Here is a 27,520-nt window from a genome sequence, read left to right as displayed (position 1 = left end):
AATTAACCTACAGACTCCAATTACCCACCTTTGCCAGCCAATATAAACTATTACCCACTGACTTTGCCGCCCCCCCCCTCTTTTTCATATGGTGCTGACTTGATATCTGAGACATTGTTTATTTGCGCATTTTTTACTTGTATTGTTTCGGAGTACAGCCCTCGGGCTGTATTCTGTTTCCAGAAACGTATCTAAGGGACGTACGGGGGTTGCGTTCCTTGGATAAGACTGACAGGCGTCTCAGCCAATCAGGTTCACCGATTGGCTGAAGCGTCATCGAGGGCGGGAGAAGACATCGAGGGGCGTGGAAGGAGAATGGCTGACCCCCAGAAAGGTAAGTGCCGGGCGGGGGGAAGGGGGCATTTTACAGGGCACAGCAGTGACAATGGGCACAGCGGCGACAATGGGCACAGTGGCATCAATGGGCACAGTGGTGACAATGGGCACAGTGGCATCAATGGGCACAGTGGTGACAATGGGCACAGTGGCGACAATTAAAGGGCACAGTGGCATCAATTGGCATAGTGGCGACAATTAAAGGGCACAGTGGCGACAATTGGCACAGTGGCGACAGTTGATGGGCACAGTGGCTGCAATTGATGGCATGGCACAGTGGCTGCGTTTGATGGCATGGCACAGTGGGGACAATTGATGGCACAGTGGCTGTGTTTGATGGCATGGCACAGTGGTGACAATAGATGGCACAGTGGCTGCGTTTGATGGCATGGCACAGTGGTGACAATTGATGGCACAGTGGCTGCGTTTGATGGCATGGCACAGTGGTGACAATTGATGGCCCAGTGGCTGCATTTGGTGGGCCCAGTGGCTGCATTTGATGGGCACAGTGGCTGCATTTGATGGGCACAGTGGCTGCATTTAATGGGCACAGTGAGGCTGCAATTGTTGTTGTTTTTTTTACGTTTGCGCCCCCCCAAAAAAATTTGAGCACCAGCCGCCACTGCCCATACTAATTGTTTAAGGAATAATATAAAAAGAATGGGAGGTGAGTCACATACTATTGGGGTAAGTAGTTAGTTCCCACAAAACACCTTCAGGAGCCATAGCAGGCGCGTGCGCCCAGGGCCGGCCTTTGCGGTGTGCGGGTTGTGCGACCGCACAGAGCGCCATGACAACGGGGGCGCTGTGCGGCCGTCACAGCTCGCAATCATTTTAAATAAATAAATGATGTGTGCCGGGAGGCCGCCGTCCGGGTCCCTGCTCAGCAGGCAGCCAGCACGGCACCCGGCGCTGCAGAGGGGGGGAGGCGCCGACGCGCCCGAAGTGTCTGACAAGACACTCACACTGGTCCCTGCTGGCTGGCACGCCCTCCGTTCCTCCCTCCTCCTCCTCCTCTCCTCCGCTCCTCCGCGTCTTGTCTCAGGTCAGGTGGTACTGTCCTGGGTAGCGCGGCGCCGTTGCGTGCATGCGTAATGCATGCAGTTCAAAGTCTAACGGCGGGACCAGAACAGGACGGGACTGAAGAAAAGTAATGGTAAGGCCGCCCGTCCCCTCCACCTTATCTAGAAGGCTGATAGGTGTCATCCCTCCTCCCACCTCACCTGTTTCCCAGGCACCAGATGTGAGCCAGTTTTTTTAAAAAAACGTAAAAAAAAAATGGTCTTTTGTTGGAAAAAAAGGAAAAAAATAAAACACAGAGGTGATCAAAAACCACCCGCAGTTGTCAGCTTAAGTAATGCAGTGCACATAGACAAAATGGCCTGCCATGAAGGGGGGGGGGGGGGGGGCGTAAATCCCTGATTAACCACGTGACCTCTGGAAGATTTACCCCCCCTTCATGACAGGCCATTTTTTGCAATGTGCACTGTGTAACTTACGCTGACAACCGCAGGGTCATGCGACGCTGTACACAAATAACATTTGTATTTTTTTTCTTGTGGTATTTGATCACCTCTGCGTTATTTTATTTTTTCCTTGTTTTTTTATTTATATATTTTTTTTTAAGACCAAATTTGAAAAAAAGAAAAAGAAAATGTTACTTTCTGCTATATAACTTTGGCCCCTTTCACACGGGGCGGATCAGTAATGATCCGCCTCCGTGTGTCCGTACAGCTCAGCGGGGATCCTTCGTAAAATCCCCGCTGAGCTGGCAACTGACAGGGCGGTCCCCGCACACTGTGCAGGGACCGCCCTGTCTTTCCTCCGCTCTCCCCTATGGGGGATCGAATGAATACGGACCGTATGTCCGTGTTCATCCGATCCGGCAGACGGAAGAAAAATAGGATTTCTTCCGTCCAATTTTGCGGAGGCGGACAAATTACGGCTGACACCCGTAATCACATAGGGACCCATGTATGTCCCGTTTTCATCCGCAACGGACAGATGAAAGTGCGGACATACGGTCCGCACGTGTGAAAGGGGCGTTATTCAATTTTTTTTTTGTGCTTCAGGAGGGCCATTTGGAGTACAAAAGGTCCTGATGTCAGTGGGGAAAAAACAATGCTCCATCTTTGGTGTCAATGGGAGAAATTGTGCCCCATAATTGGTGTCATTAAGAGATATTGTGTCCCATCATTGATGTCAGTGGGAGTAATGGTTGCCCTATAATCGGTGTTGTCAGGAGAAATTGTGTCCCGTCATTGGGAGAAATTGTGCCCCATTATCAGTGTCATTGGATGAATTGTGTCCCATCATTGGTGGCAGTAGGAGGAATTGTACCCAAGGGCTGAAATAAAAGCAAGCAAAGGCCCACATCTGGCCCCCGGGCTGCATTTTGGAGACCACTGATTTAGGCCAATGTTTTTGGTACAAAATATCCTAATAAGTGTCTACAAACTATTGGATATATTTATGGAATTTCTTTTTTTTTCTAGTAATGGAGGAGATCAGTGACTTATAGCGGGGCTGCGATATTGCGACGGACAATCTGACACTTTGTGGGAACCAGTGACGCATTAAACAATGCCACATTTTGTGGTGTCAGTGAGAGGAGTAATAACCCATCGTTGGTGTAATTGGGAGGAACTGTGCCCCTTTGTTGGTGTTATTAGAAGGAAATTGTTCCTCATTGTTGGTGTCATTAGGAGGAATTGTGCCCCATTGTTGGCGTCATTAGGAGGAATTGTGCCCCATTGTTGGTGTCATTAGGAGGAATTGTGCCCCATTGTTGGTGTCATTAGGAGGAATTGTGCCCCATTGTTGGTGTCATTAGGAGGAATTGTGCCCCATTGTTGGTGTCATTAGGAGGAATTGTGCCCCATTGTTGGTGTCATTAGGAGGAATTGTGCCCCATTGTTGGTGTCATTAGGAGGAATTGTGCCCCATTGTTGGTGTCATTAGGAGGAATTGTGCCCCATTTTGTATGTCAGAAGATGAAATATTGCCCCAAGGGCCAGATAAAAGCAAGTAAAGGGCCACATCTGGCCCCCACGCCGCAGTTTTGAGACCCCTGATCTAGGGCAATTAAAGGCTTAACTGTGTTGCCTAACAAGTGCTTTATGTGTTTTTGCAGTGCCTCAGTGTGAAAGGGGCCTAAGGCATTTTTACAGAGAGGGGCGTTTTTGTAGCGTTTTTTTTAGCGGCCAAAAGCTGCTCCAAAGATGCTGCTTGCAGGACTCAGTGTGAAAGGGTCCATAGAGATGCATGGATTGTTTGCACATGCACTAAAATTGTCTGTTTATTAAAACAAATTATTTGTTACAAATATTTTTGTCCTCTTTGTGTATGTTTAGGTGACGAGGGGGTGAAGATGGGGGGGGGGGGCGCCACGGGATTAGCTCGCACAGGGCGCCTGAACACCTAAGGCCGGCCCTGCGTGCGCCCACTGCACGGCAGGGGACCCAATGCATGTGGCCGGCGGGTGCGATCAAAGCCGGCCACCCGCGATCGCGGGCACGAGAGCCAGAATGGGGATTTGTGTGTGTAGTCTAGAGGGGGGTAAAATAGGCTCTGTGCACTATTTTGAACTCAATCCATCTATCAAGTAAAGAACAAGCGCTTTAAACGAGAGATTCCATATATAATCCCAATCATCATTGTCTAAATGTGGAGCATTCCATAGCCACTTGTATCGAAGTGGTTGGAAAGGAGGTAGGGCTACCAACATTAGATGAGCATAGATGTGAGATGTGGACAGTGCAATCTGTTCTGAGAACCTGTTTAAGCTCTGACTCCATTACCTAATAGAAGCCCATGCGAATCGACTATTGAAGGCATGGGAGGGCTGACAATAACTAAAATGATGTCCTCAGATAGACTGGTTGAGGGACATAGGGATCCACTATTTGAGAGATACGTTTGATCCCGTGTTTAGTCCACACAGCCAGAGCAGGGATGCATAACATTTTTGAATCCTTTCCTGTAGAATCACTTTAACCTCCTGAAGGCATCAGTATAACCCAGCTGTCATAAGACTAGCACGTTTCTGTGTCCTTTTAATGCACGATAAAGAAAATTTGATTTTCGTACTTACGGTACAATCTCATTGGGGGACACAAGATTATAGTAAATCATTGACAATTAGGTTATTCTGCTGCTTTTAGGAGATTTTAAAAACATACTACATTCTTGTGTCCCTCAAAGGACTATATGGAAATGTGATTTACTATGTTCAGATCAGTTTTCTTTTTACCAGCGAACAGCCCACATTAGTGTCCATATCTCTGTAACAAACATTGACTATCTGAGTGTGCCGCATGTATGAAGTCATTCCCAGCCTGGAGAGAAACAATCATGTATGACCATGTTTGTTGTAGTAACACTTCAACTGTTAAAGCTACACAGAAGTTTTCCTTTCTGTTCTTTGCTGCTTTCTCTTTCTATGTAAACCAAACTTTCGCAAACCTTTAAATAATTTTTAGGTCTCAGGGAACACTATGCTAAAACCAAATCATCAGGAATCAGTGGTAAAAAAATGCTGCTTACGTTTCAAGTTAGTGTAAAGAATACCCCCATACAGTGGCAAGAATACCCCCCCTTACAGTGGTGGTCAGTGTTAAGAATACCCCTCTAACAGTGGCTCCTGGTGTGAAGATTACTCCTCTTACAGTGGCAGTCGGTGTGAAAAATACCCCCCTTACAGTGGTGGTCAGTGTGAAGAATACCCCCTAACATTGGTTGTTGGTGTAAAGAATACTCTTCTTATAGTGGTGGTCAGTGGGAAGAATACCCCCCTAACAGCGGTTGTCAGCGTTAAGAATACCTCCCTGGCAGTGGTGGCCAGTTGGAAGAATACCCCTCTTACAGAGGAGATTCGGTGTGAAGAATACCCTTCTTACAGAGGAGGTCAGTGCAATAAATATATCCCCCTTAGAGTGGTGGTCAATGGGAAAATAACCCCTCTTAATGTGGTTGTGACTTGTGAGTGTGAAGAATACCCCCTTACAGTTATGGTCAGTGTGATATATACCCACATTACAGTGGTAGTCAGTGTGAAGAATACCCCCTTAAATTGGCGGTCAGTGTGAAGAATACCCCTTAAATTGGCAGTCAGTGTGAAGAATACCCCCCCTATATTGGCGGTCAGTGTGAAGAATACCCCCCCTAAATTGGCGGTCAGTGTGAAGAATACCCCCTTCAATTGGCGGTCAGTGTGAAGAATACCCCTTAACAGAGGAGGTCAGTCTGAAGAATATCCCCCTTACAAAAGAGGTCAATGTGAATAATACCTCCTTACACTGGTAATCAGTGTGAAGAATACCACCCTAGAGTGATAGCCAGTGTGAAAAATACCTACCTTACAGAGGTGGTCAGTGAGAAGAATATCCCCCTAATAATAGTGATCACTGGGAAGAAAGGTGATCTGTGGGAAGAAAAACTCCCTTAGGTCCCTTTCACACTGAGGCGTATTTCGGGCATTTTAGCACTAAAAACAGCGCATAAATAACGCCTGAAATAATCCTGCCCCAGCATTCTCAATGTGCAAGCCCGAGGGTTTTCACATAAAGGAGATGCGCTGGCGGGAGGAAAAAAAATCTCCTGCAAGCAGCATCTTTGGAGCGGTAAAGGAGCGGTGTGTATACCGCTCCTTTACCCCTCATTCCCATTGAAATCAATGGGACAGCGCGGCTATACCGCCCGCAAACCGTGGCTGTAGCCGCGGTTTGTGGGCGGTATTAACCCATTTTCAGCCGCTAGCAGGGGTTAAAACCGCACCACTAGCGTCCGAATATCGCGGTAAATACGACGGTATAGCGGCGCTAAAAATCGCACCGCTATACCGCCACTGCACCTCCCGCGCTCAGTGTGATAGGGGCCTTACAGTTATACACCCCTTACAATGGTGGTCAGTAGGAAGAATACCCCCCTTACATTGGTGGTCAGTGGGAAGAATATCCCCCTTACATTGGTGGTCAGTGGGAAGAATACCCCCCTTACATTGGTGGTCAGTGGGAAGAATACCCCCCTTACTTTAGTGGTCAATGGGAAGAATGCACCCCTTACAGTGGTGGTCAGTGGGATGTCACTCTTACAGGTATCTAAAAAGATAATTAGTGTCATGTTACTGGTATGGCCAAGTGACATTGGATCTGGAACTATCCAGGCACCATCAAATTGGAGGCCATCATCCACAGGTCAAGGAACCACTAGCAACTTCAGAAGGAAAGCTAGGAATCCACGGAAAACTGGTTCAGAATGGCTGCTGTAGACACATAAAATAGGAGTCTGAAGAAATGTGTAATTTAAAACATTCCTTCATTTAAGAAACAATTTTTTGCTGATTACTATAGAGCCCTGTACACATGATCGGTCCATCCGATGAGAATGGTCTGATGAACCGTTTTTAGTGGTTAACCGATGAAGCTGACTGATAGTCCGTCACGCCTACACACCATTGATTAAATAACCGATCGTGTCAGAACGCGGTGACGTAAAACACAACGACGTGCTGAAAAAAACGAAGTTCAATGCTTCCAAGCATGCGTCGACTTGATTCTGAGCATGCATGGATTTTTAACCGATGGACGTGCCTACTAACGATCGTTTTTTTTTTTTATCGGTTAGGAATCCATCGGTTAAATTTAAAACAAGATTGCTTTTTTTTAACCTATGGATAAATAACCGATGGGGCCCACACACGATCGGTTTGGTCCGATGAAAATGGTCCATCAGACCATTCTCATCGGTTTGACCAATCGTGTGTACGCGGCATAGGAGTTGAGAATCTTCCCTCAATAAATTGTAGCTGTGTTCAGTTTGAGATTTCACTTTACTTCCTGTCCTGGAGATGAAAGTTGCTTACTACAGAATAAGCAGAAATTCCCTATTTGACAACAGATGTGCCATTGGAAGATTTGCGCTCTCCTCTTGTTCTTCTGACAATTTTAACATGAGATTTTCAATCAATTTGTTGTGGTGACAATGGTCTCCGATATAATTACCGTATTTATCGGCGTATACCGCACACTTTTTTGCCCTTAAAATCAGGGCAAAATCGTGGGTGCGCGATATATGCCGATACTCGCTTCCCGCGTTGTGTTTGAATCCGCCGCCGACATATACCGAGCGCAGTACACTTAGGTACACTCAGCCAGGCTTGGCTCCTCTCGCGGTTATGCGAGAAGAGCCAAGAGGAGCCGAGCGTGGCCGAGCGTGCCCGAGTGTGCTGCGCTCGGTATATGTCGGCGGCGGTGTTCAAACACAGTGCGGGAAGCGGGGATCGGCTCAGAGACAGCGCGGGAGAAACGGGGAGGACACCATGAAGGCCGCAGACGGACGCCGGACCGGACAAGGCCGCCGATGGACGCCGGGCAAACACCAAAACTGTAAGTAATAAAAAAAAATCCAGGAATTTCACGTCTAGATTAGGGGTGCGCGTTATACGCCGGTTGCGCGCTATAGGCAGATAAATACGGTATATGGGGTGAATACTCAGTCATGTGCAGATTAAATAATTAAACAGGGATTTGCTTTTCACATTATTGGAGAATTGAAGTGAATAGAGTGGAGATTCTTAACTCTTTTTCGTAAATCAGCCACAATGTTTGTAGGCAAAGGACAGCGGAAAAGTTGGCGAAAGAGCTAAAATGTACAACTGTCTGGACTGTCACTAACTTTTTTGTTTTGCACATATAGCTTTCAACTCCAAAGGGTCAATCCACCCAAGAGTGATATTTTGATTGTTGGTAGAGCCTGGCGGTCTTATATAAAAAGCCTGAAAAGGGTGGCCCTGGATCCTTATGGTAATCCTAAAGTACTAGTAGGAGTAGGGGTGAGAATTAGGTTTGGTTTGTAAACAAGCATCATGTATAGAATTACTTCTACTAATATAAAAGACAGCCTCCCATCGCCCAATGGTTGTTTAAGGCAGGGGTTGACAAATTTGCTTGGAATCTAGGAGCCAGCTAAAAAAGTTAGGAGCCAGAAAACGCACCCCGTCCCGACGAGCTTGCGCGCAGAAGACAACACATACGTGAGCAGCGCCCGCATATGTAAACGGTGTTCAAACCACACATGTGAGGTATCACCGCGATTGGTAGAGCGAGAGCAATAATTCTAGCCCTAGACCTCCTCTGTAACTCAAAACATGCAACCTGTAGATTTTTTTAAACGTCGCCTATGAAGATTTTAAAGGGTAAAAGTTTGTCGGCATTCCACGAGCGGACGCAATTTTGAAGCGTGACATGTTGGGTATGAATTTACTCGGCGTAACATTATCCTTCATAATATTTTTAAAAATGGGGATAACTTTACTGTTGTCTTATTTTTTAATTAAAAAAAGTGTAATTTTTTCCCAAAAAAGTGTGCTTGTAAGACCGCTGCGCAAATATGGCATGACAGAAAGTATTGCAACGATCGCCATTTTATTCTCTAGGGTGTTAGGATAAAAAATATATATAATGTTTGGGGGTTCTAATTAGAGGGAAGAAGATGGCAGTGAAAATTGTGAAAAATTACATTAGAATTGCTGTTTAACTTGTAATGCTTAACTTGTAATACCAACGGCCACCACCAGATGGCGCCAGCTTACACATCTGGTGGTAATAACTTGTAATACCAACGGCTCACCACCAGATGGCGCCAGCCCCCCTTCCAAGCCAAGTCGCCAGGACCCTATTTCTAGTCGCCATGGCGACCTGGCGCCCGGGATTTGTCGAGCCCTGGTTTAAGGACGCCAACAGGTGCAGACAGGAATCCCCGACCATGCAAGCAAATAAGCCTGGATAGAGAAAAAATACGACGTGGAAAGTTCCCCCATAATTCATACCAGGTCTTTCAAGTCTGGTGTGATTTTAAGGGTGATCCCACTCCAAAAAAAATTCTATAAATAAAGATGGTCCAATGTAACTATAGAAAAAATGCCATATCTAACACTTAACTCTTTTCCCCATCTGACCCACCACCCAAGGTTTTCCCCCCTGCCCACCACCCTCCTGTTCCCTTTTTTGTTTTCTCCCAATTCCCTGCAACGCCTTCAGCTTTTTTCACCTTTAGTCCACTGAAATACCGTATTTTTCGGACCATAAGACGCACTTTCCCCCTGTCTCTGCGTCTTATAGTCCGAATACTGAATGGACAGCCCCCCGTCTCCACCATTTCACATACCGGGGATAGCGATGGTCAGAAAACACAGGCTGAAGAAGCTGAAGAGAGCTTGTCACCAACCTGTCTAATGAGCGTAAAGGTGTCTGGATATAACATTAGCTGTGGATGGATATAGGGACACACTGGATCATTTTTGTTTGGCCTCAACAAATGAGAACACTGGCCAGACATATTTCAGTGAGATTGAACACTCTCCTGTATCTCAGTTGGATAATATCTGAACAGTGTTTGGGTAGGCATTCACAAAATCACTTTACATGGTTGAAATATAATTCTGTTATAGTTTATTAAATATTTCAGTACATATTTGGGTCAGAATCTTTTTTTTCCTAATTTTTCTCCTCTAAAACCTAGGTGCGTCTTATGGTCCGAAAAATACGGTAGTTTGTCCGTTCCCCAGTCTGTTTTATCTCACATCTCTTTCCAACTCTACCGAGTCTTGGTCACTTTTTTTACTTACCTCATTTTGGACACTCATTTTTTATTTTACTCTCAGGCCCCGTACACACGACCAGTTTCCTCGGCAGAATTCAGCTTCCGACCGAGTTTCTGGCTGAATTCTGCCGAGGAAACTGGTCGTGTGTACACTTTCGGCCGAGGAAGCCGACGAGGAGCTCGACGAGGAAATAGAGAACATGTTCTCTATTTCCTCATTGTTCTATGGGAGCTCTCGTCCCGCCGAGCTCCTCGGCGGCTTCAGGGCTGAACTGGCCGAGGAACTCGATGTGTTTGGCACGTCGAGTTCCTTGGCCGTGTGTACGAGGCCTGAGAGTGTTAAAGTTCTCTCTGATGTTACCTATTATCTATGCAGAACTTACCTGCGCATTCTTGTTTTGTACATTCTTTGATGAAGGTATCTGTTGCTTTGTTTTTGGTGCATATTGGAAACTTTCTTCATCTTGAAAATCAAGAATTAAAAAAAATTCCATACCTGGAATTCTTATTTAACCACTTGCCGACCAGCTGCCGTCGTTTTACGGCGGCAGGTCGGCACGATCCCGCGAACCGCTGTAGGTGTACATCGGTCTCTTCAAGCGAGATAGTGGGCACGCGTGTGTCCACTGAACCGCGGGGGTGCCGATGCTCGTGGCGGTTGGTCGCGATGATCGTCGGCCGCGAGCGATCGCGGGCACGAGAGGCAGAACAGGGACGCGTGTGTGTAAACACATACATCCCTGTTCTGTTCTGTGAGGAGAGACAGATCATGAGTTCCTAATAGCTAGGAACCACGATCTGTCATGTCCTCTAGGTCAGTCCCATCCCCCCCACAGTTGGAAACACACTAGGGAACACAATTAACTCCTTGATCGCCCCCTAGTGTTAACCCCTTCCCTGCCAGTGACATTTTCACAGTAAAAAGTGCATTTTATAGCACTGATCGCTGTATAAATGACAGTGGTCCCAAAAACGTGTCAAAAGTGTCCAATATGTCCGCCATAATGTCGCAGTCCCAAACAAAAATTACTGGTATTACTAGTAAAAAATAAAATAATAATAAAAATGCTATCCCCTATTTTGTACACGCTATAACTTTTGCGCAAACTAATCAATGTATGCTTATTGTGATTTTTATTACACCAGTTTAAATTGGAACATAGGCAAGGATTAAAAGATGAAGAAGCTGCATACTCAGTAAGGCTACTTTAACACTGGGGTGGGGCATTAGCAGTAAAGCGCCGCTAATTTTAGCAGCGCTTTACCGCTGTGATGATGGCGCTTTTCGACATTGATTTCCATGGCAGGGGCAGTGGAGGAGCGATGAATGCACTGCTCCCGCACCGACCGAAAGATGCTGCTTGTAGGACTTTCTCTAACGTCTGCATACTAGCACATTATGACATTGCTTTGCAGGTGATTTTTTATTTATTTTTTAAGAACTATACGCAAGGGTCTCAAACTGGTTGCCCTCCAGCTGTTGTAAAACTACAAGTCCCATCATGCCTCTGCCTGTGGGAGTCATGCTGGTAACTGTCATTCTTGCAATGCCTCATTGGACTTGTAGTTTTGCAACAGCTGGAGGGCCGCCAGTTTGAAACGCCTGAACTATAGCTTATTTAAAGAAAAAGTCAGCAGCTACAAATACTTCAATGGCTGACTTTTAAGAAACAGACACATGCCAGCCCAGGAGTCCAGTGATATTTTCACGTGGGTCGGTTCTCCACTGGTCTTTGGGTCCTTGGTGTCGCCATCTTGGCTGTGGGTGCCATCTGTGACTTCCTGATGTTTCGCAGCTGGCTTCCCACTGTGCATGCATGAGATTGAACTGCACTGTCAGATTGGGTCTTCAGGCTCCTGTGTCATGTGATATGGGCCAGAAGGTTACAGGTGGGCGGGGATGGGGGGGCCATTAAAGCTGACGTAATTCTGGGCTAGAAGAAAATTGTGGGCTTAGCTACCCACTCCCAAAAGAAAAAACAACCAATATCTTTGGTTGGGGGGAATTAGCGGTACTTGCACTCTCACGTCAAGGTCCACTTTATTATCCTGTTCAGAAGACCCTGCGTGCATGCTACCTCTGACACCCCAACCCCCCCTCCCGACTCAACACCATCTCTGGGCCATGCGTCTTTTACATTCTCCGCTGTATTTCTTTTACAAAGAGAATATTTATTTCTGGCAAAAACCAACCCTCTTCAATAGTCCAGAGACTTACACTGTGTAGATAGCTGTATGCCTAGAGTTCGGCCTTAAATATCTCCTCGAGCCTCCATTAGCTGGGCCCTTAATGTTATGAAAGCTGAAAGATGAACTTTTCTCTCTAAATAAAGCACAGACTAGTTTTCCTCCATTGTTTGCTTTGCGGTCGGTTACACAAACAAGCACACTTCTCCTCCTTTCCTAATATAACTGTGAACTCCATGACCACTCCATCACCACCATCGCTATTTACACATTCATGACTGGAGAAAAGTTCCCATTTTGGAGCGTGTAGCTTCATCTGCTGATGATGTTTTATCTGTTTTGTATAAATAAACAAACGGGCATCCTTTGGCAGCATACTCTACATAACGTTATTTTATGTTTATTATTCTCGAAAAAAAATAAAAAATGAAAAAATGTGAAACATTGAAGAGGGCTTTTCTATTTTATGGTAGTTGTGATGATATGTACAGTACCGTGTTTCCCCGAAAATAAGCCCTGCCCTGAAAATAAGACCTAGCCTGATTTTCAGGGAGGGCTGCATTATGAGCAATATAAGCCCTACCCCGAAAATAAGCCATAGTAAAGCCTATGTACAAATATACAGTATAATCCGCTTTGTAACTTAATTGTCGAAAATACTTTATTTACAGTGCCGCTGGGCACTCAGGTGACCCGCTGGAGATCTTCTCCTCTCCTCTGGGCTGACGTCAGCGGCCCCTCCCTCTGCAGTGCTCGGAGCTGGGCTGACGTCAGCAGGCATCTCGACCCTTTCCTTGGCAGTGCTCGGAGCCGGGATGACATCAGCGGGCATCTCGGCCCTTCCCTCAGCAGTGCTCGAAGCGGGGCTGACATCAGCAGGCATCTCGGCCCTTCCCTCGGCAGTGCTCAGGACGGGCTGACATCAGCAGGCATCTTGGCAGTGGAGGCTGGTGTTTTTTTCCATCAAACAACTACCCACCCATGCACTTACCCCACCTAGGTCATGGGCGGGCAGCGCTCCTATGAGTGATAGGCGGCGAGCCGCGGCTTTCATCACGTCTTCTCCTCCTCCTCTGCATCCAGGTGGCTTCCACCGTGCTTCTCCTCCCTCCTCCTCCTTGGCGTCCAATAGGATAACCTGTCCTTTCAGGCAGGCATCTCAGGCCTTCCCTCGGCAGTGCTCGGAGTGGAGCTGATGTCAACAGGCATCTCGGCCCTTCCCTCAGAAGTACTTGGAGCATGGCTGACGTCAGCAGGCATCTCAGCCCTCCCCTCGGGAGTGCTCGGAGTGGGGAATAGGAGCTGCGGTGGATCACAAGCCCTGTAAATAAGGTATTTTCGACAATAAAGTTACAAAAGGACACTTCACTGGACATTATATAACATTTTTGCAAAACAGATTACACATTTTTTTTGGGGATAAAAGATGTCATAATGATGAGTTCTGAGCTGACAGAGGGAGATGAGGAGAGAAGACAGGAGACATAGATAAGCCCTTGTGTGTTTTTTGTTGCAAAAATTAATATAAGACTCAGTCTTATTTTTGGGGAAACATGTTATGTAGGCTGGTGAAGGTTTCTCCTCCATCCTGTAGGTGGCACTGTGCTACTATTACAGACAGATTGGAGTCTGTTAGGAGAATTGTCCCCTTATGGACTCCATTAGTCTCACAGGTGGCCTTCTTAATGTGGGACACTATCAAATAGGGTGACCCACGTCATTTGCCAGTTTTAGGGCAGGTACAGTGACCCCGCAGGTTAGGGAAAATGCATAGAACAGGGAGAGATTCCTGGCGAGTAGGGTCAGCTCAGGGACTATGTCTGCCTGAAAGAAACATCCCAGTGTCCAGTCTAGTAGTATGGGCCTCTCCACAGCAGCATTATAGCCCCATTCCAGTTTACTGCAAACCACCACCCCTCCAGCAAAAGCCGCCCCCTGGTAATACAGGCCCCAACCTAGTAACACTATGTGGGTTGCTTATATCAGTGCCTACAAAACTGACATTATTCGTTACCATTAACCTATATATATTATACTAGATAAATTAGATCTTCAAGGACTGTGGGTCTTTCCCTGATTGGATGCCCCAGGCATGTAAAGTTTTACTAACACATGCCTAAGGTGCAAAATTGGGTTCAGGAGTAAGGTTTGTTTTACCGTCAGGCATTAGGGGGTTAACAGTTGCATCTCATTTATTTCATCCATAAAGTATAACTAAAGGCAAAACTTTTATTTTAGTTTTAGGGATTAGACCCCTTGTCAGGTTTATATTGCTGTATGTGCCCCCTGTTAGGGGGTTCTGTTTACCATTATCATTTAATTAGAAAGTAAATCCCAAATTTTGGGTTATCACCAGAACAGGAATAGAGAGGAAATCTTCCAATGGGGACACTAGTTCTAGTGACAACTTCCTGTCTTGGCTATGGGACAGGCAGTAAAGGGAACTCTCCCTTATGGGACACAGGTGGCAAAAAAAGAAAACTGACAGAGGTTATAACCCTCTATTACTCTAGTCTACATGAAAAAAGGGTTGCGCTTAAATACATAAGGAAACACTGCATATGCATGCAAATGCAACTCTGTAAAACAAAGAAAAAAACATAAACAATGTCTAAAAAATGTGACACAAATGCATGTAAATGCACATACAGGAACCATACATTATGCGCAGGGATCGTGGGGGTAAACAACCCCAAGGGGGATACCATTTAAATTGTATTGATTGATATTTCATCATTAGGGGTTAACATTTGTATTTTATATATTTCATCATAAAGGGGGTAACATCTAAATTTTATTGATTGATTTATTTTATCATTAGGGGTTTACAGTTGCATTCTATGCATTGATTTATTCCATTATAAGGAGTTCATAGCTGCATTTTATTGAAATCATTAAAAATGGGTTAACATCTGCACTTTATGTATTACTTTCATCATCAGCCCAGGTTCACACTGGGTACAATTTGCTTCGATTTGAGATGTGATTTCACTTGTGAAATCGCATCTCAAATCGGCGGCATTTGCCGGCAATTGTCGGCAATGACACTGTCCTAATCGGTTCGACGCCGCATCTGCGGCGCTGCACCGATTTCAAAAAGTAGTTCCTGTACTACTTTTTGCGATTTAGGGCCGCGATTTACATAGACATCTGTGCAGAAACCTGCACAGATGTCTTTTAAATCGCGGCCGAAATCAGGACTGCCGGCGGGAGTGAAATCGTGCGAGTTCAGCTGAACTCGCACGGCTTCACTCCCGCAGCCCAGTGTGAACCAGGGCTAAAGGTGGTAACAGATACCTTTTTCAGATTTTTTTGGTTTGTTTGATCATTAAGGGGTTAACATCTACATCTTATGTATTACTTTATTTCATCATTTGGGGTTAACAGCTACATTTTATTATTATTTTTGATCATTAGTGGGGTTAACAGCTGCATTTTATTGATGTAGCCAATCATTACGGGGTTTACATCTACATTTCATTCATTTGATCATTAAGGGGTTAACATCTACATTTTATGTATTACTTGATTTCATCAATAAGGATTAACAGCTACAATTTATTGGTGTATTTGATCATTCAGGGGTTAATATCTACATTTTATTGATGTATTTGATCACTAAGGGGTAACCAGCTGCACTTTATTTATTTCATTAATAAGGGTTTAACATCTGCACTTTATGTATTACTTTTTTTCATCATAAAGGTGGTAACAGCTACTCTTTTCAGATTTGTTTGTTTTTTGATCATTAAGGGGTTAATGTCTACATCATATGTATTACTTTATTTCATAATTTGGGGTTAACAGCTACATTTTATTATTATTTTTGATCATTAAGGGGTTACCAGCTGCATTTTATTGATGTTTCTGATCATTAAGGGGTTAACATCTACATTTCATTCATGTGATCACTTAAGGACCTTGGCTGTTTTTCAGATTTGGCGTTTACAAGACTAAAACATTTTTTTTTTGCTAGAAGATTACTTAAAACCCCCAAACATTATATATATATTTTTCTAACACCCTAGAGAATAAAATGGCGGTCATTGCAATACTTTTTGTCACACCGTATTTGCGCAGCGGTCTTACAAGCGCACTTTTTTTTGGAAAAAATTAACTTTTTTGAAATAAAAAATAAGACAACGGTAAAGTTAGCCCAATTTTTTTTATATATTGTGAAAGATAATGTTACGCCGAGTAAAATGATACCCAATATGTCACGTTTCAAAATTATGCCCCGCTCGTGGAATGGCGTCAAACTTTTACCCTTAAAAATCTCCATAGGCGACGTTTAAAAAATTCTATAGGTTGCATCTTTTGAGCTACAGAGGAGGTCCAGGGCTAGAATTATTGCTCTCGCTCTAACGATCGCGGTGATACCTCACTTGTGTGGTTTGAACACCGTTTTCATATGCAGGCGCTACTCATGTATGTGTTCGCTTCTGCGCACGAGTTTGTCGGGACGGGGCGCTTTAAAAAAAACAAACAATTTTCTTATTTATTTTTATTTATTTTATTAATTTTTACACTTAAAAAAAAATTGATCACTTTTATTCCTATTACAAGGAATATAGACATCCCTTGTAATAGAAAAAAGAATGACAGGTCCTCTTAAATATGAGATCTGGGGTCAAAAAGACCTCAGATCTCATATTTAGACTTAAATGCAAAAAATAAATAAAAAAATTATCATTTGAAAAAATGACAACAAGAAAATATTGCTTTAAAAAGCATGGGCGGAAGTGACATTTTGACGTCACTTCCGCCCTGCTATGCTATGGGGTCGGGTGGGGGCCATCTTGCCCTCACACGTATCCCAGCCGAGCAGGGGACAGGACCGATCGCCTTCACCGCTACCGACGACTCCGGTAAGTGGCGGAGGGCGCGGGAGAGTGGCGGGGGGGGCTCTCCCACCGCCAATAACGGTGATCTTGCGGCAAATCCGCAACGGAGACCACTGTTACCACTATTTACAGGAGCACTCAAGGAAAAGATGGATATCTTGGATGTGGCAGCAGCTGCTGCGGTTACCGACATATCCATCTTTAAATACAGGACGTATATAGTCGTGAGCGGGTCCTTAAGTGGTTAAGGTGTTAACATCTACATCGTATGTATTTCATCATTAAGGATTAACAGCTTCAATTTATTGATGTATTTGATCATTAAGGGGTTAACATCTACATTTTTTTTATTTATTTGCTCATTAAGGGGTTAACAGCTACACTTTCTGTATTCGTTTATTTCATGATTGTGGGTTAACATCTAAAATGTTTTTAATTTATTTGATCATTAAGGGGTTAACATCTGCATTTTACTGATTTATTTGATCATTAAGGGGTTAATGTTTACATTTTATTTATTTGACCATTAAGGGGTTAACATGTGCATTTTATTGATTTATTTGGTCATTAGGGGGTTAACGTCTACATTTTATGTATTACATTATTTCATTAGGGGTTAACAGCAACAATATATTGATTTATTTGATAATTAAGGGGTTAACAGCTGCATTTTTTGTAATTGCATTAACAAGGGGTTAACATCTACATTTTATTTATTACTTTATATCACCATTAAGGCGTTAATAGCTACATTATATTGATTAATTTATTTGATCATTAAGGCTAAGGGGTTAACATCTGCATCTTATGTATTACTTTATTTCATAATTTGGGGTTAACATCTACATTTTATTATTATTTTTGATTAACAGCTGCATTTTATTGATGTATCTGATCATTAAGGGGTTAACGTCTACATTTCATTAATTTGATCATTAAGGGGTTAACAGCTGCATTATATTGATGTATCTGATCATTACGGGGTTAACGTCTACATTTCATTAATTTGATCATTAAGGAGTTAACATCTACACCTTATGTATTACTTGATTTCATCATTAAGGCTTAACAGCTACAATGTATTGATGTATTTGATCATTAAGGGGTTAACATCTACACTTTATTGATTTATTTGCTCATTAAGGGGTTAACAGTTACACTTTCTGTATCAGTTTGTTTCACAATTGGGGGGTTAACATCTATTTATTTATTTTTACATTTATTTGATCATTAAGGGGTTAACATCTGCATTTTATTGATTTATTTGATCATTAAGGGGTTAATGTCTACATTTTATTTATTTGACCATTAAGGGGTTAACATGTGCATTGTATTGATTTATGTGGTCATTAGGGGGTTAACGTCTACATTTTATGTATTATTTTATCATTAAGGGTTAATTGATTAACCCTTTCATCATTAAGAGTTAACGTCTACAATGCATTGATTTATTTAATCATTAAGGGGTTAACATCTACATTGTATTGATTTATTTGATCATTAAGGGGTTAACATCTACATTTTATTGATTTATTTGATCACTAAGGGGTTAACATCTACATTTTATTGATGTATTTGATCATTAAGGGGTTAACATCTACATTTTATTGTTTTATTTGATCATTAAGGGGTTAACGGCTGCATTTTATTAATTTTATTAAAAAGGGGTTAACATCTACATGTTATGTATTACTTGATTTCATCATTAAGGCTTAACAGCTACAATTTATTGATGTATTTGATCATTAAGGGGTTAACATCTACATTTTATTGATTTATTTGCTCATTAAGGGGTTAACAGCTACACTTTCTGTATCAGTTTGTTTCACGATTGGGGGGTTAACATCTATTTTTTTTTTTTTTACATTTATTTGATCATTATGGGGTTAATGTCTACATTTTATTTATTTGACCATTAAGGGGTTAACATGTGCATTGTATTGATTTATTTGGTCATTAGGGGGTTAACGTCTACTTTATGTATTATTTTATCATTAAGGGTTAATTGATTAACCCTTTCATCATTAAGGGTTAACATCTACAATACATTGATGTATTTAATCATTAAGGGGTTAACATCTACAATACATTGATGTATTTAATCATTAAGGGGTTAACATCTACAATACATTGATGTATTTAATCATTAAGGGGTTAACATCTACATTTTATTGATTTATTTGATCATTAAGGGGTTAACATCTGCATTTTATTGATTTATTTGATCATTAAGGGGTTAACAGCTGCATTTTATTAATTTCATTAAAAAGGGGTTACCATCTACATTTTATGTATTACTTTATATCACCAATAAGGGGTTAACAGCTACCTTTTATTGATTTATTTGATCATTAAGGGGTTAGCCTCTGCATTATTTTTGATTTATGTCATTATTAGGGGGATTAACATTTTGTATTTTATTTATTGATTTATTTTATCATTCAGGGCTCGTTTACGCCAGAGGCAGTCGAACGTGTTGTAAAAACGCAGTATGGACGCATATGTTCACGCCATTGTGGTGCTTACGTGTGTGTTTAAGTAACGCACGTAAATGTACCGTGATGCCTGTGAACACACTGCAAATACATGTATATGCAACTCATAAAAAAAAAAAAATGCTAAAAAAAAAAAAAAAAGTGATGCAAATGAATTGCTATCTAACTCTGCGCTCACCTATTTGTGAAGCAATTGTATAAAGAAACTGTAGCACACAAAGTTCTCCAATATACATAAGAATATACTACAAACAATCATACAAAGTTATCCAATATGCATAAGAATATACTACAAACAATCATACAAAGTTATCCAATATACATAAGAATATACTACTAACAATCATACAAAGTTATCCAATATGCATAAGAATATACTACAAACAATCATACAAAGTTATCCAATATACATAAGAATATACTACTAACAATCATACAAAGTTATCCAATATACATAAGAATATACTACAAACAATCATACAAAGTTATCCAATAGTCATAAGAATATACTACAAACAATCACACAAAGTTATCCAATATACAAAAGAATATACTACAAACAATCATACAAAGTGAAATCCAAAACTGGACTACAGAAACGCATTGAAATGCATGTAAACGCACATACAGGGACTGTACACCGAACGCAGGAATTCTGGTGTACATGAGCCCTAGGGGGTTATCATTTGTATTCTATTGATTGATTGATTTCATCATGAAGGGGTTAAGTTGCATTGTATTGATGAATGCATGTACAGTATGTATGTATTTATTAGTGATCTGTTGCTGTGGCTTAGTGATGGTGCAGAGTATGAAGGTGATACTGAGGAGTACAGACAGGGAAAGCACTTCCCATGTACACAGCACAGAGCTGTCACTTCTGTCATCCACACTGGGTGGAGGGTGTGCCCTGCTGTCACCCAGACATGTCATAGGTGCAGCCTGCCCATCCCCTTGCACTAAGCCCCTCCCCTCTTCTTTAGCTCTGGGCTATTTTGGTGTGTCACTGAGAGCAGATCACTGACACATGAGGATACAGTCACCAGCCCAGCGGGAGACATGTAGCTCTTCTACACAGGAATACGCTGCGTTTCTGCAACCTACACTACAGGACAGATCATCTGTGAGATGCTGCACTGACTTCAAGGAACTTCCCCTAACTCACCTACTTAAAGGATTAGTCCACCTAGAGCCAGCACTGTTCTTTTAAAACTACAAAAAAAAAGAAAGAAAAAAAAAAAAAAGTTGTTTACTAAAACAAAAATGACAGACTCTGTTCCCTGTAATGGAGACGAGAAGGACCCCGAAATCGAACTTTTCGTAAAGGTAAGTTGTGGGTTGTCTGGCGGTGAATCGAGGGCAGGCTGGGGACCAGGGACAATATTCATATTTGACGACTAAGCACTTTGCTGTGTTTTTATCCGTCTCCTTTGTTGCTGTGCGTCCTTGTTTTGTGAGTACTGTCTCTGTCCAGACTAATTAGGATTTAATTACAAGGTAAACAGAAGAGCTTCTCGCAATTTCTAAAGTGTCGTGAAAATTAGGTACGCCAGGTCGTTCGCCGCTCCGGTTCCCTCTGGGCATGTCATTACAATAATATGCGAATGTGAGCAGCAAGTTGCAGCGCTAGAAGTGAGACCTTTCTTATCCCATCCCACTCCTGAGAGGTATTCCTGCCTTCATGCCCATTCAGTGTCAGCACTCACCTGATGCATTGACCGCAACCACTATAGACAGGGGTCTCCAAACGAACTTTTTTGTGTATAAACTATTTAACAGGGCTTACATAGTGATGACAATTTATGCAGAAAATGTTATGAAGTTGCAGCGCTAGAAGTGAGACCTTCTTTTTCCAATCCCACTCCTGGGAGGTATTCCTGCCTTCACCCCTATTCAGGGTTAACACTCACCAGATGCATTGACCCCCAACCACTATAGACAGGGGTCTCCAAACGAACTTTTTTGTGTATAAACTATTTCACAGGGCTTACAAAGTGCTGACAATTTATGCAGCAAATGTTATGAAGTTGCAGCGCTAGAAGTGAGACCTTCTTTTTTCAATCCCACTCCTGGGAGGTATTCCTGCCTTCACCCCTATTCAGTGTCAACACTCACCGGATGCATTGACCGCAACCACTATAGACAGGGGTCTCCAAACTAACTTTTTTGTGTATAAACTATTTAACAGGGCTTACATAGTGCTGACAATTTATGCAGCAAATGTTATGAAGTTGCAGCGCTAGAAGTGAGACCTTCTTTTTCCAATCCTACTCCTGGGAGGTATTCCTACCTTCCCACCTATTCAGTGTCAACACTCACCGGATGCATTGACCCCAACCACTATAGACAGGGGTTTCCAAACTAACTTTTTTGTGTATAAACTATTTAACAGGGCTTACATAGTGATGACAATTTATGCAGCAAATGTTATGAAGTTGCAGCGCTAGAAGTGAGACCTTTCTTTTCCAACCTTACTCCTGGGAGGTATTCCTGCCCTCACCCCTATTCAGTGTCAACACTCACCGGATGCATTGACCCCCAACCACTATAGACAGGGGTCTCCAAACTAAGTTTTTGTGTATAAACTATTTAACAGGGCTTACATAGTGATGACAATTTATGCAGAAAATGTTATGAAGTTGCAGCGCTAGAAGTGAGACCTTTCTTTTCCAACCTTACTCCTGGGAGGTATTCCTACCTTCCCACCTATTCAGTGTCAACACTCACCGGATGCATTGACCCCAATCACTAGACAGGGGTCTCCGAACTAACTTTTTTTTTGTTTATAAAACTTTTTATTTGAAAATAGACATAAGTCACAAGAGACTCAAAGGGTCGTTATTATACCAGCAATTACAAAAGAAAATATGAAGACTCCATAATTAAACAAAAAAAACATTCATTCAGTAATTCTATAAACAGCATCATTGCTAGTGCAGAACAGAAAGTATGAGAGCAGAACCACATCTGCAGAAAACTTATTTTACATTTGGCATGAGATCTTTTCCAGGTATAGTACAAATCTGCCAAACTGTCCTTTAGACTTTAAGGGGGACCAGACTTTGTCCAGTGGGGGTAGAAAATGGCCTGGTGTCAGTGGGCGAAAACAATGTCTCATAATTGGTGTCAGTGGGAGAAAACAATGTCTCATCATTGGTGTCAGTGGGAGAAAACAATGTCTCATCATTGGTGTCAGTGGGAGAAAACAATGTCTCATCATTGGTGTCAGTGGGAGAAAACAATGTCTCATCATTGGTGTCAGTGGGAAGATTAGTGCCCCAACGTTGGTATCATTGGGAGGAATTGAGCCCCATTGTTGGTGTGATTGGGAAAAATTGTACACCATCGTTGATGTCATTGGGAGAAATTGTGCCCCATTGTTGGGGTCATTGGGAAGAATAGTGCCCCATCCTTTGTGTCAGAGGAAGGAATACTGTCCCATCGTTGGTGTAATTGGGAAGAATTGTGCCCCATCGTTGGTGTCATTGGGAGGAATTGTGCCCCATCAAAGGTGTCTTTGAGAGGAATAGTGCCCCATCCTTGGTGTCAGAGGGTGGAATAATGTCCCATCGTTGGCGTAATTGGGAAGAATTGTTCCCCATTGTTGGTGTTATTGGGAAGAATTGTTCCCCATCGTTGGTGTCATTGGGAGAAATTGTGCCCAATTGTTGGTGTAATTGGGAAGAATTGTACCCCATCGTTGATGACATTGGAAGAAATTGTGCCCCATCCTTGGTGTCAGAGGAAGGAATAGTGTCCCATCGTTGGCATAATTGGGAAGAATTGTGTCCCATCGTTGGTGTCATTGGGAGGAATTGTGCCCCATTAATGGTGTCTTTGAGAGGAATAGTGCCCCATCCTTGGTGTCAGAGGGAGGAATAATGTCCCATAGTTGGTGTAATTGGGAAGAATTGTACCCCATCGTTGATGACATTGGAAGAAATTGTGCCCCATCCTTGGTGTCAGAGGAAGGAATAGTGTCCCATCATTGGCATAATTGGGAAGAATTGTGTCCCATCGTTGGTGTCATTGGGAGGAATTGTGCCCCATTGATGGTGTCATTGAGAGGAATAGTGACCCATCCTTGGTGTCAGAGGGAGGAATTGTGCCCCATCATTGGTGTCATTGGGAGGAACTGTACCCCATTCTTGGTGTCATTGGAAGAATTGTGCCCCATTCTTGGTGTAATTGGGAAGAAATGTACCCCACCGTTGATATCATTGGGAGGAATTGTGCCCCATCCTTGGTGTCAGAGGGAGGAATAGTGTCCCATCGTTGGCATAATTGGGAAGAATCGTGTCCCATCGTTGGTGTTATTGGGAGAAATAGTGTCTTATCGTGTCTTATAGTGTCTTATCGTTGTTGTCAATGGAAGAAATTGTACCCCACTGTTGTCATTGGAAGCTGTCTCATCATTGTTTTTAGTAGGAGAATTAATGCCCCTTCATTGGTGTTATTGGTAGGAATAGTGTCCCATCATTGTCAGTGGGAGATATTATGCCCCATCCTTGGTGTCAGAAGCAGAAAGCGTGCACTGTAATTGGTGTCAGTGGATGTAATAGTGCCCCAAGGGCCAGATAAGGGCAAGCAAAGCACCGCATCCGGCCACTGTGCCGTATTTTATAGACCACTTCTAGAAGAGGTCACAAAACCCAAGTGATGCATGCAATCCTATTATGCCTTCAATGTGCGGTCCAATTGTGATAAACCACCACCACAATGTTCAAAATGCACACAGACCCCTCCACATTTATAAAGGTCACTATGCATTTTATGGCCCCCGGCAAGCTGAGGAATAAGAATGAAGTGAAGTTCTCCACTAGTGCAGGAATGTCGACAATGCTCAATGTATTTGGTGAGTGTTGACACTAAATAGGTGTGAAGGCAGAACACCTCCCGGCATTGGGATAGGGAGGTCTCACTTCCAGTGCTGAAACTTTGGTTTACAGTCGTAGTGGAGAATTTTTATATCAGTCCTTGCACAGTGAGCACATACAAACTCCATGCAGACGGTGTCCTAGTTGGGATTTGGACCCCAATGTTGCAAGGCTGGAGTGCCAACCCCTAAGGCACCATGTTGCCCATAGGATATGACAAGCTAGATCATGGCTTGTGCGTTACAAAAGTGTGAATAGACTCTCATGGTTTTCTATACCTTGAAACTGGACTAGTTAAGGGAAATTCTATTTTTAGTGTGTACATTTATTTAGCTGGCTGAACAAACCACAGGCCCGGATTCAGAAAGGACTTACGACGGCGTATCTCCAGATACGCCGTCGTAAGTCCAAATGAGCGCCGTCGTATCTATGCGCTGATTCATATAGGCAGTTACGCCTGAATTTGGCCAAGATACGACCGACATAAGTCTCTTACGCCGTCGTATCTTGGGTGCATATTTACGCTGGCCGCTAGGGGCGCTTCCGTAGATTTACGCGTTGAATATGCAAATGACCTAGATACGCTGATTCAGAAACGTACTTGCGCCCGTCGGATTTAGCTACGCCGTTTACATAAGGCGTCGGTCCGGCGTAACTTTACCCCTCATAAAGCAGGGGTAAGTCATGTTAAGGTATGGACGTCGGAAAAACGTTGTATTTTACATAGTTTGCGTAAGTCGTACGTGAATGGGGCTGGGCGTATGTTACGTTCACGTCGACAAAGCATTGAGTCGACGTATATTAGGGAGTATTTGCGACGTGACTCTGAGCATGCGCGCGCATGTGCCGTTCGATCGGCCATGCATTTACATGGGGTCACGCTTCATTACAATACAACACGCCCACTGCCTTGCTACTTCGAATTACGCGGGCTTACGCCGGCCCATTTACGATACGCCAACGTAACTTTGGGAGCAAGTGCTTTCTGAATACAGTACTTGCGTCTCAATGTTACGTTGGCGTAGCGCATAGGAGATGCGTTACGCCCGCAAAAAGATACGACAATGTATCTGAATCGCGGCCCCAATCTCTGCGTTATGCCGCGTACACATGAACAGATTTTAATACGCACGGTCACACAAAATTCCGACCGTCAAGAACGCGGTGACGTACAACACTATGACGAGCCGAGAAAAACTAAGTTCAATGATTCCGAGCATGCGTCGACTTCATTCTGAGCATGCATGGTTTTTAATGCGTCGGAATTGCATACAGACAAATTTTTTTCCGTCTGAAAAATAGAGAACCTGCTCTCTATTTAAGTCCGTCTGAAATTCCGACAGAAAAAGTCAGATGGGGCATACACACCGTCGGTATATCTGACAAAAAGCTCCCATCGGACTTTTTCCATCGGAAATTCCGACAGTGTGTACGCGGCATAAGCCTTTTTTTTCCATTGGACAGGTGTGTAGATGTGCGCTTTAATGGCTGTTGACACATTAAAAACAGACTTAAACGTTTTTGGTCAATGAACAGGTACAGTAAAAGCTCGCACCACTAATAACAAAGGCAAACCTGTGCACATGCGTTTATATATGTTACAAAATATGCAGAGGTGTGATTGGTCCTTTATGGCTGTACAATTAAGTGCATGTTCAATTTTTGGCAGCGCACTGCAATGCAATTTAGTAGTGTAATGCTTAGCAATGCATGTTCCTTGCCAGGTACATTAGGGTGCTATTCAGAATAGATAGCACAGCATTGTACAAACACATGTGCATTATCTCCTGTTGCCATAGGCGTGCGCACAGGGTGTGCCAGGTGTGTCTGGGCACACCCTAATCATGTTGTAATGTACAGATTCCCCCTGCTGCTTGGATGAAGAGAAAGAGGCAGGGGAATCTCTGTCCTCGGTCCCTTTCCCTGTCTCAAAAGTGGGACAAAAGTTATAATTAAAAAAAACTACTGACACCAATCTCTGCCCTACTGACATCATCCACTGCCCTACTGGCATCATCCACTGCCCTACTGACATTGTCCACTGCCTTACTGACATTGTCCACTGCCCTACTGGCATCATCCACTGTCCTACTGACATTGTCCACTGCCCTACTGGCATCATCCACTGCCCTACTGACACTGTCCACTGCCCTACTGGCATCGTCCACTGCCCTACTGACACTGTCCACTGCCCTACTGGCATCGTCCACTGCCCTACTGACATTATCCACTGCCCTACTGGCATCGTCCACTGCCCTACTGGCATCGTCCACTGCCCTACTGACATTGTCCACTGCCCTACTGGCATCGTCCACTGCCCTACTGACATCGTCCACTGCCCTACTGGCATCGTCCACTGCCCTACTGCCATCGTCCACTGCCCTACTGGCATCATCCACTGTCCTACTAACATTGTCCACTGCCCTACTGGCATCATCCACTGCCCCACTGACATCGTCCACTGCCCTACTGCCCATATATACACACACACATATGTGTTTGAACTTTGGGGGGCACACCCTAATGCAGTAGGCTGCGCACACCTATGCCTGTTGCCCTAAAGTAGAAATATAGGCAATATTTTTTTTTTTCATTTTGGATAGAGTAATGGAGGGTTATAACCTCTGTCAGATTTGTTTTCGCCATCTGTGTCTCATTGCGGAGGTTTTTCTTCACTTCCTATCCCATAGCCTAACAGGAAGTGACATGCAACATTGTACCCAAACTAAATTGTAATCATTTTTTGAGAGAGATATAGCTTTCTTTTGGTGGTATTCAATCACCACTGTTTTTTTGTTTTTGCTAAACAAATGAAAAAAGACCAAAAATTGGGGGAGGGGGAACGTTTTTTTTTTAGTTTATGTTATACAATGAGGCTGCACTGATATGCTGCACTGATGGGCACTGATGAAGCGGTACTGATGAGGCTGCACTGATATGCGACACTTATGCTCGCGTACACACATGACCATTTTTCGGGTTCTAAAAAATGACGTTTTTTTTTATGTCATTTAAAACGATCTTGTGTGGGCTCCAGAGCATTTTTCACAATCTAAAAAATGGGAAAATTTTTCTAACATGCTCTATTTTTTCACGACGTTTTTAACGTTGTCGTTTTTAAGGTTGTAAAAAATGGTCGTGTGGGGGCTTTAACGACGTGAAAAAAACGCGCATGCTCAGA

The 27,520-nt window shown here is 43.3% G+C and overlaps 1 protein-coding gene across 2 annotated transcripts in view; it reads left to right on the top strand.

Moving 5' to 3' along the window:
* The window catches only part of CLIC5 (chloride intracellular channel 5), a 226,726-nt gene that overhangs the window by 28,257 nt on the left and 170,949 nt on the right, over positions 1 to 27,520 (top strand). Inside the window, exon 1 of one of the 2 annotated variants that reach the window (XM_040348437.1) lies at positions 20,451 to 20,788. The exons of the other annotated variant lie outside the window; for it this stretch is intronic. Within the exon in view, the coding sequence (XP_040204371.1) occupies positions 20,726 to 20,788 (63 nt within the window). The 5' untranslated portion in view covers positions 20,451 to 20,725. Of the gene's footprint in view, positions 1 to 20,450; positions 20,789 to 27,520 lie in introns of those variants that run through there. 2 annotated transcript variants of the gene reach the window in all.

Source organism: Rana temporaria, chromosome 4, assembly GCF_905171775.1.
Source record: "Rana temporaria chromosome 4, aRanTem1.1, whole genome shotgun sequence".
Lineage (NCBI taxonomy): Eukaryota > Metazoa > Chordata > Amphibia > Anura > Ranidae > Rana > Rana temporaria.
The sequence above is the reverse complement of the archived record's forward strand: the minus strand, read 5'-3'. Positions and strand labels throughout refer to the sequence as shown.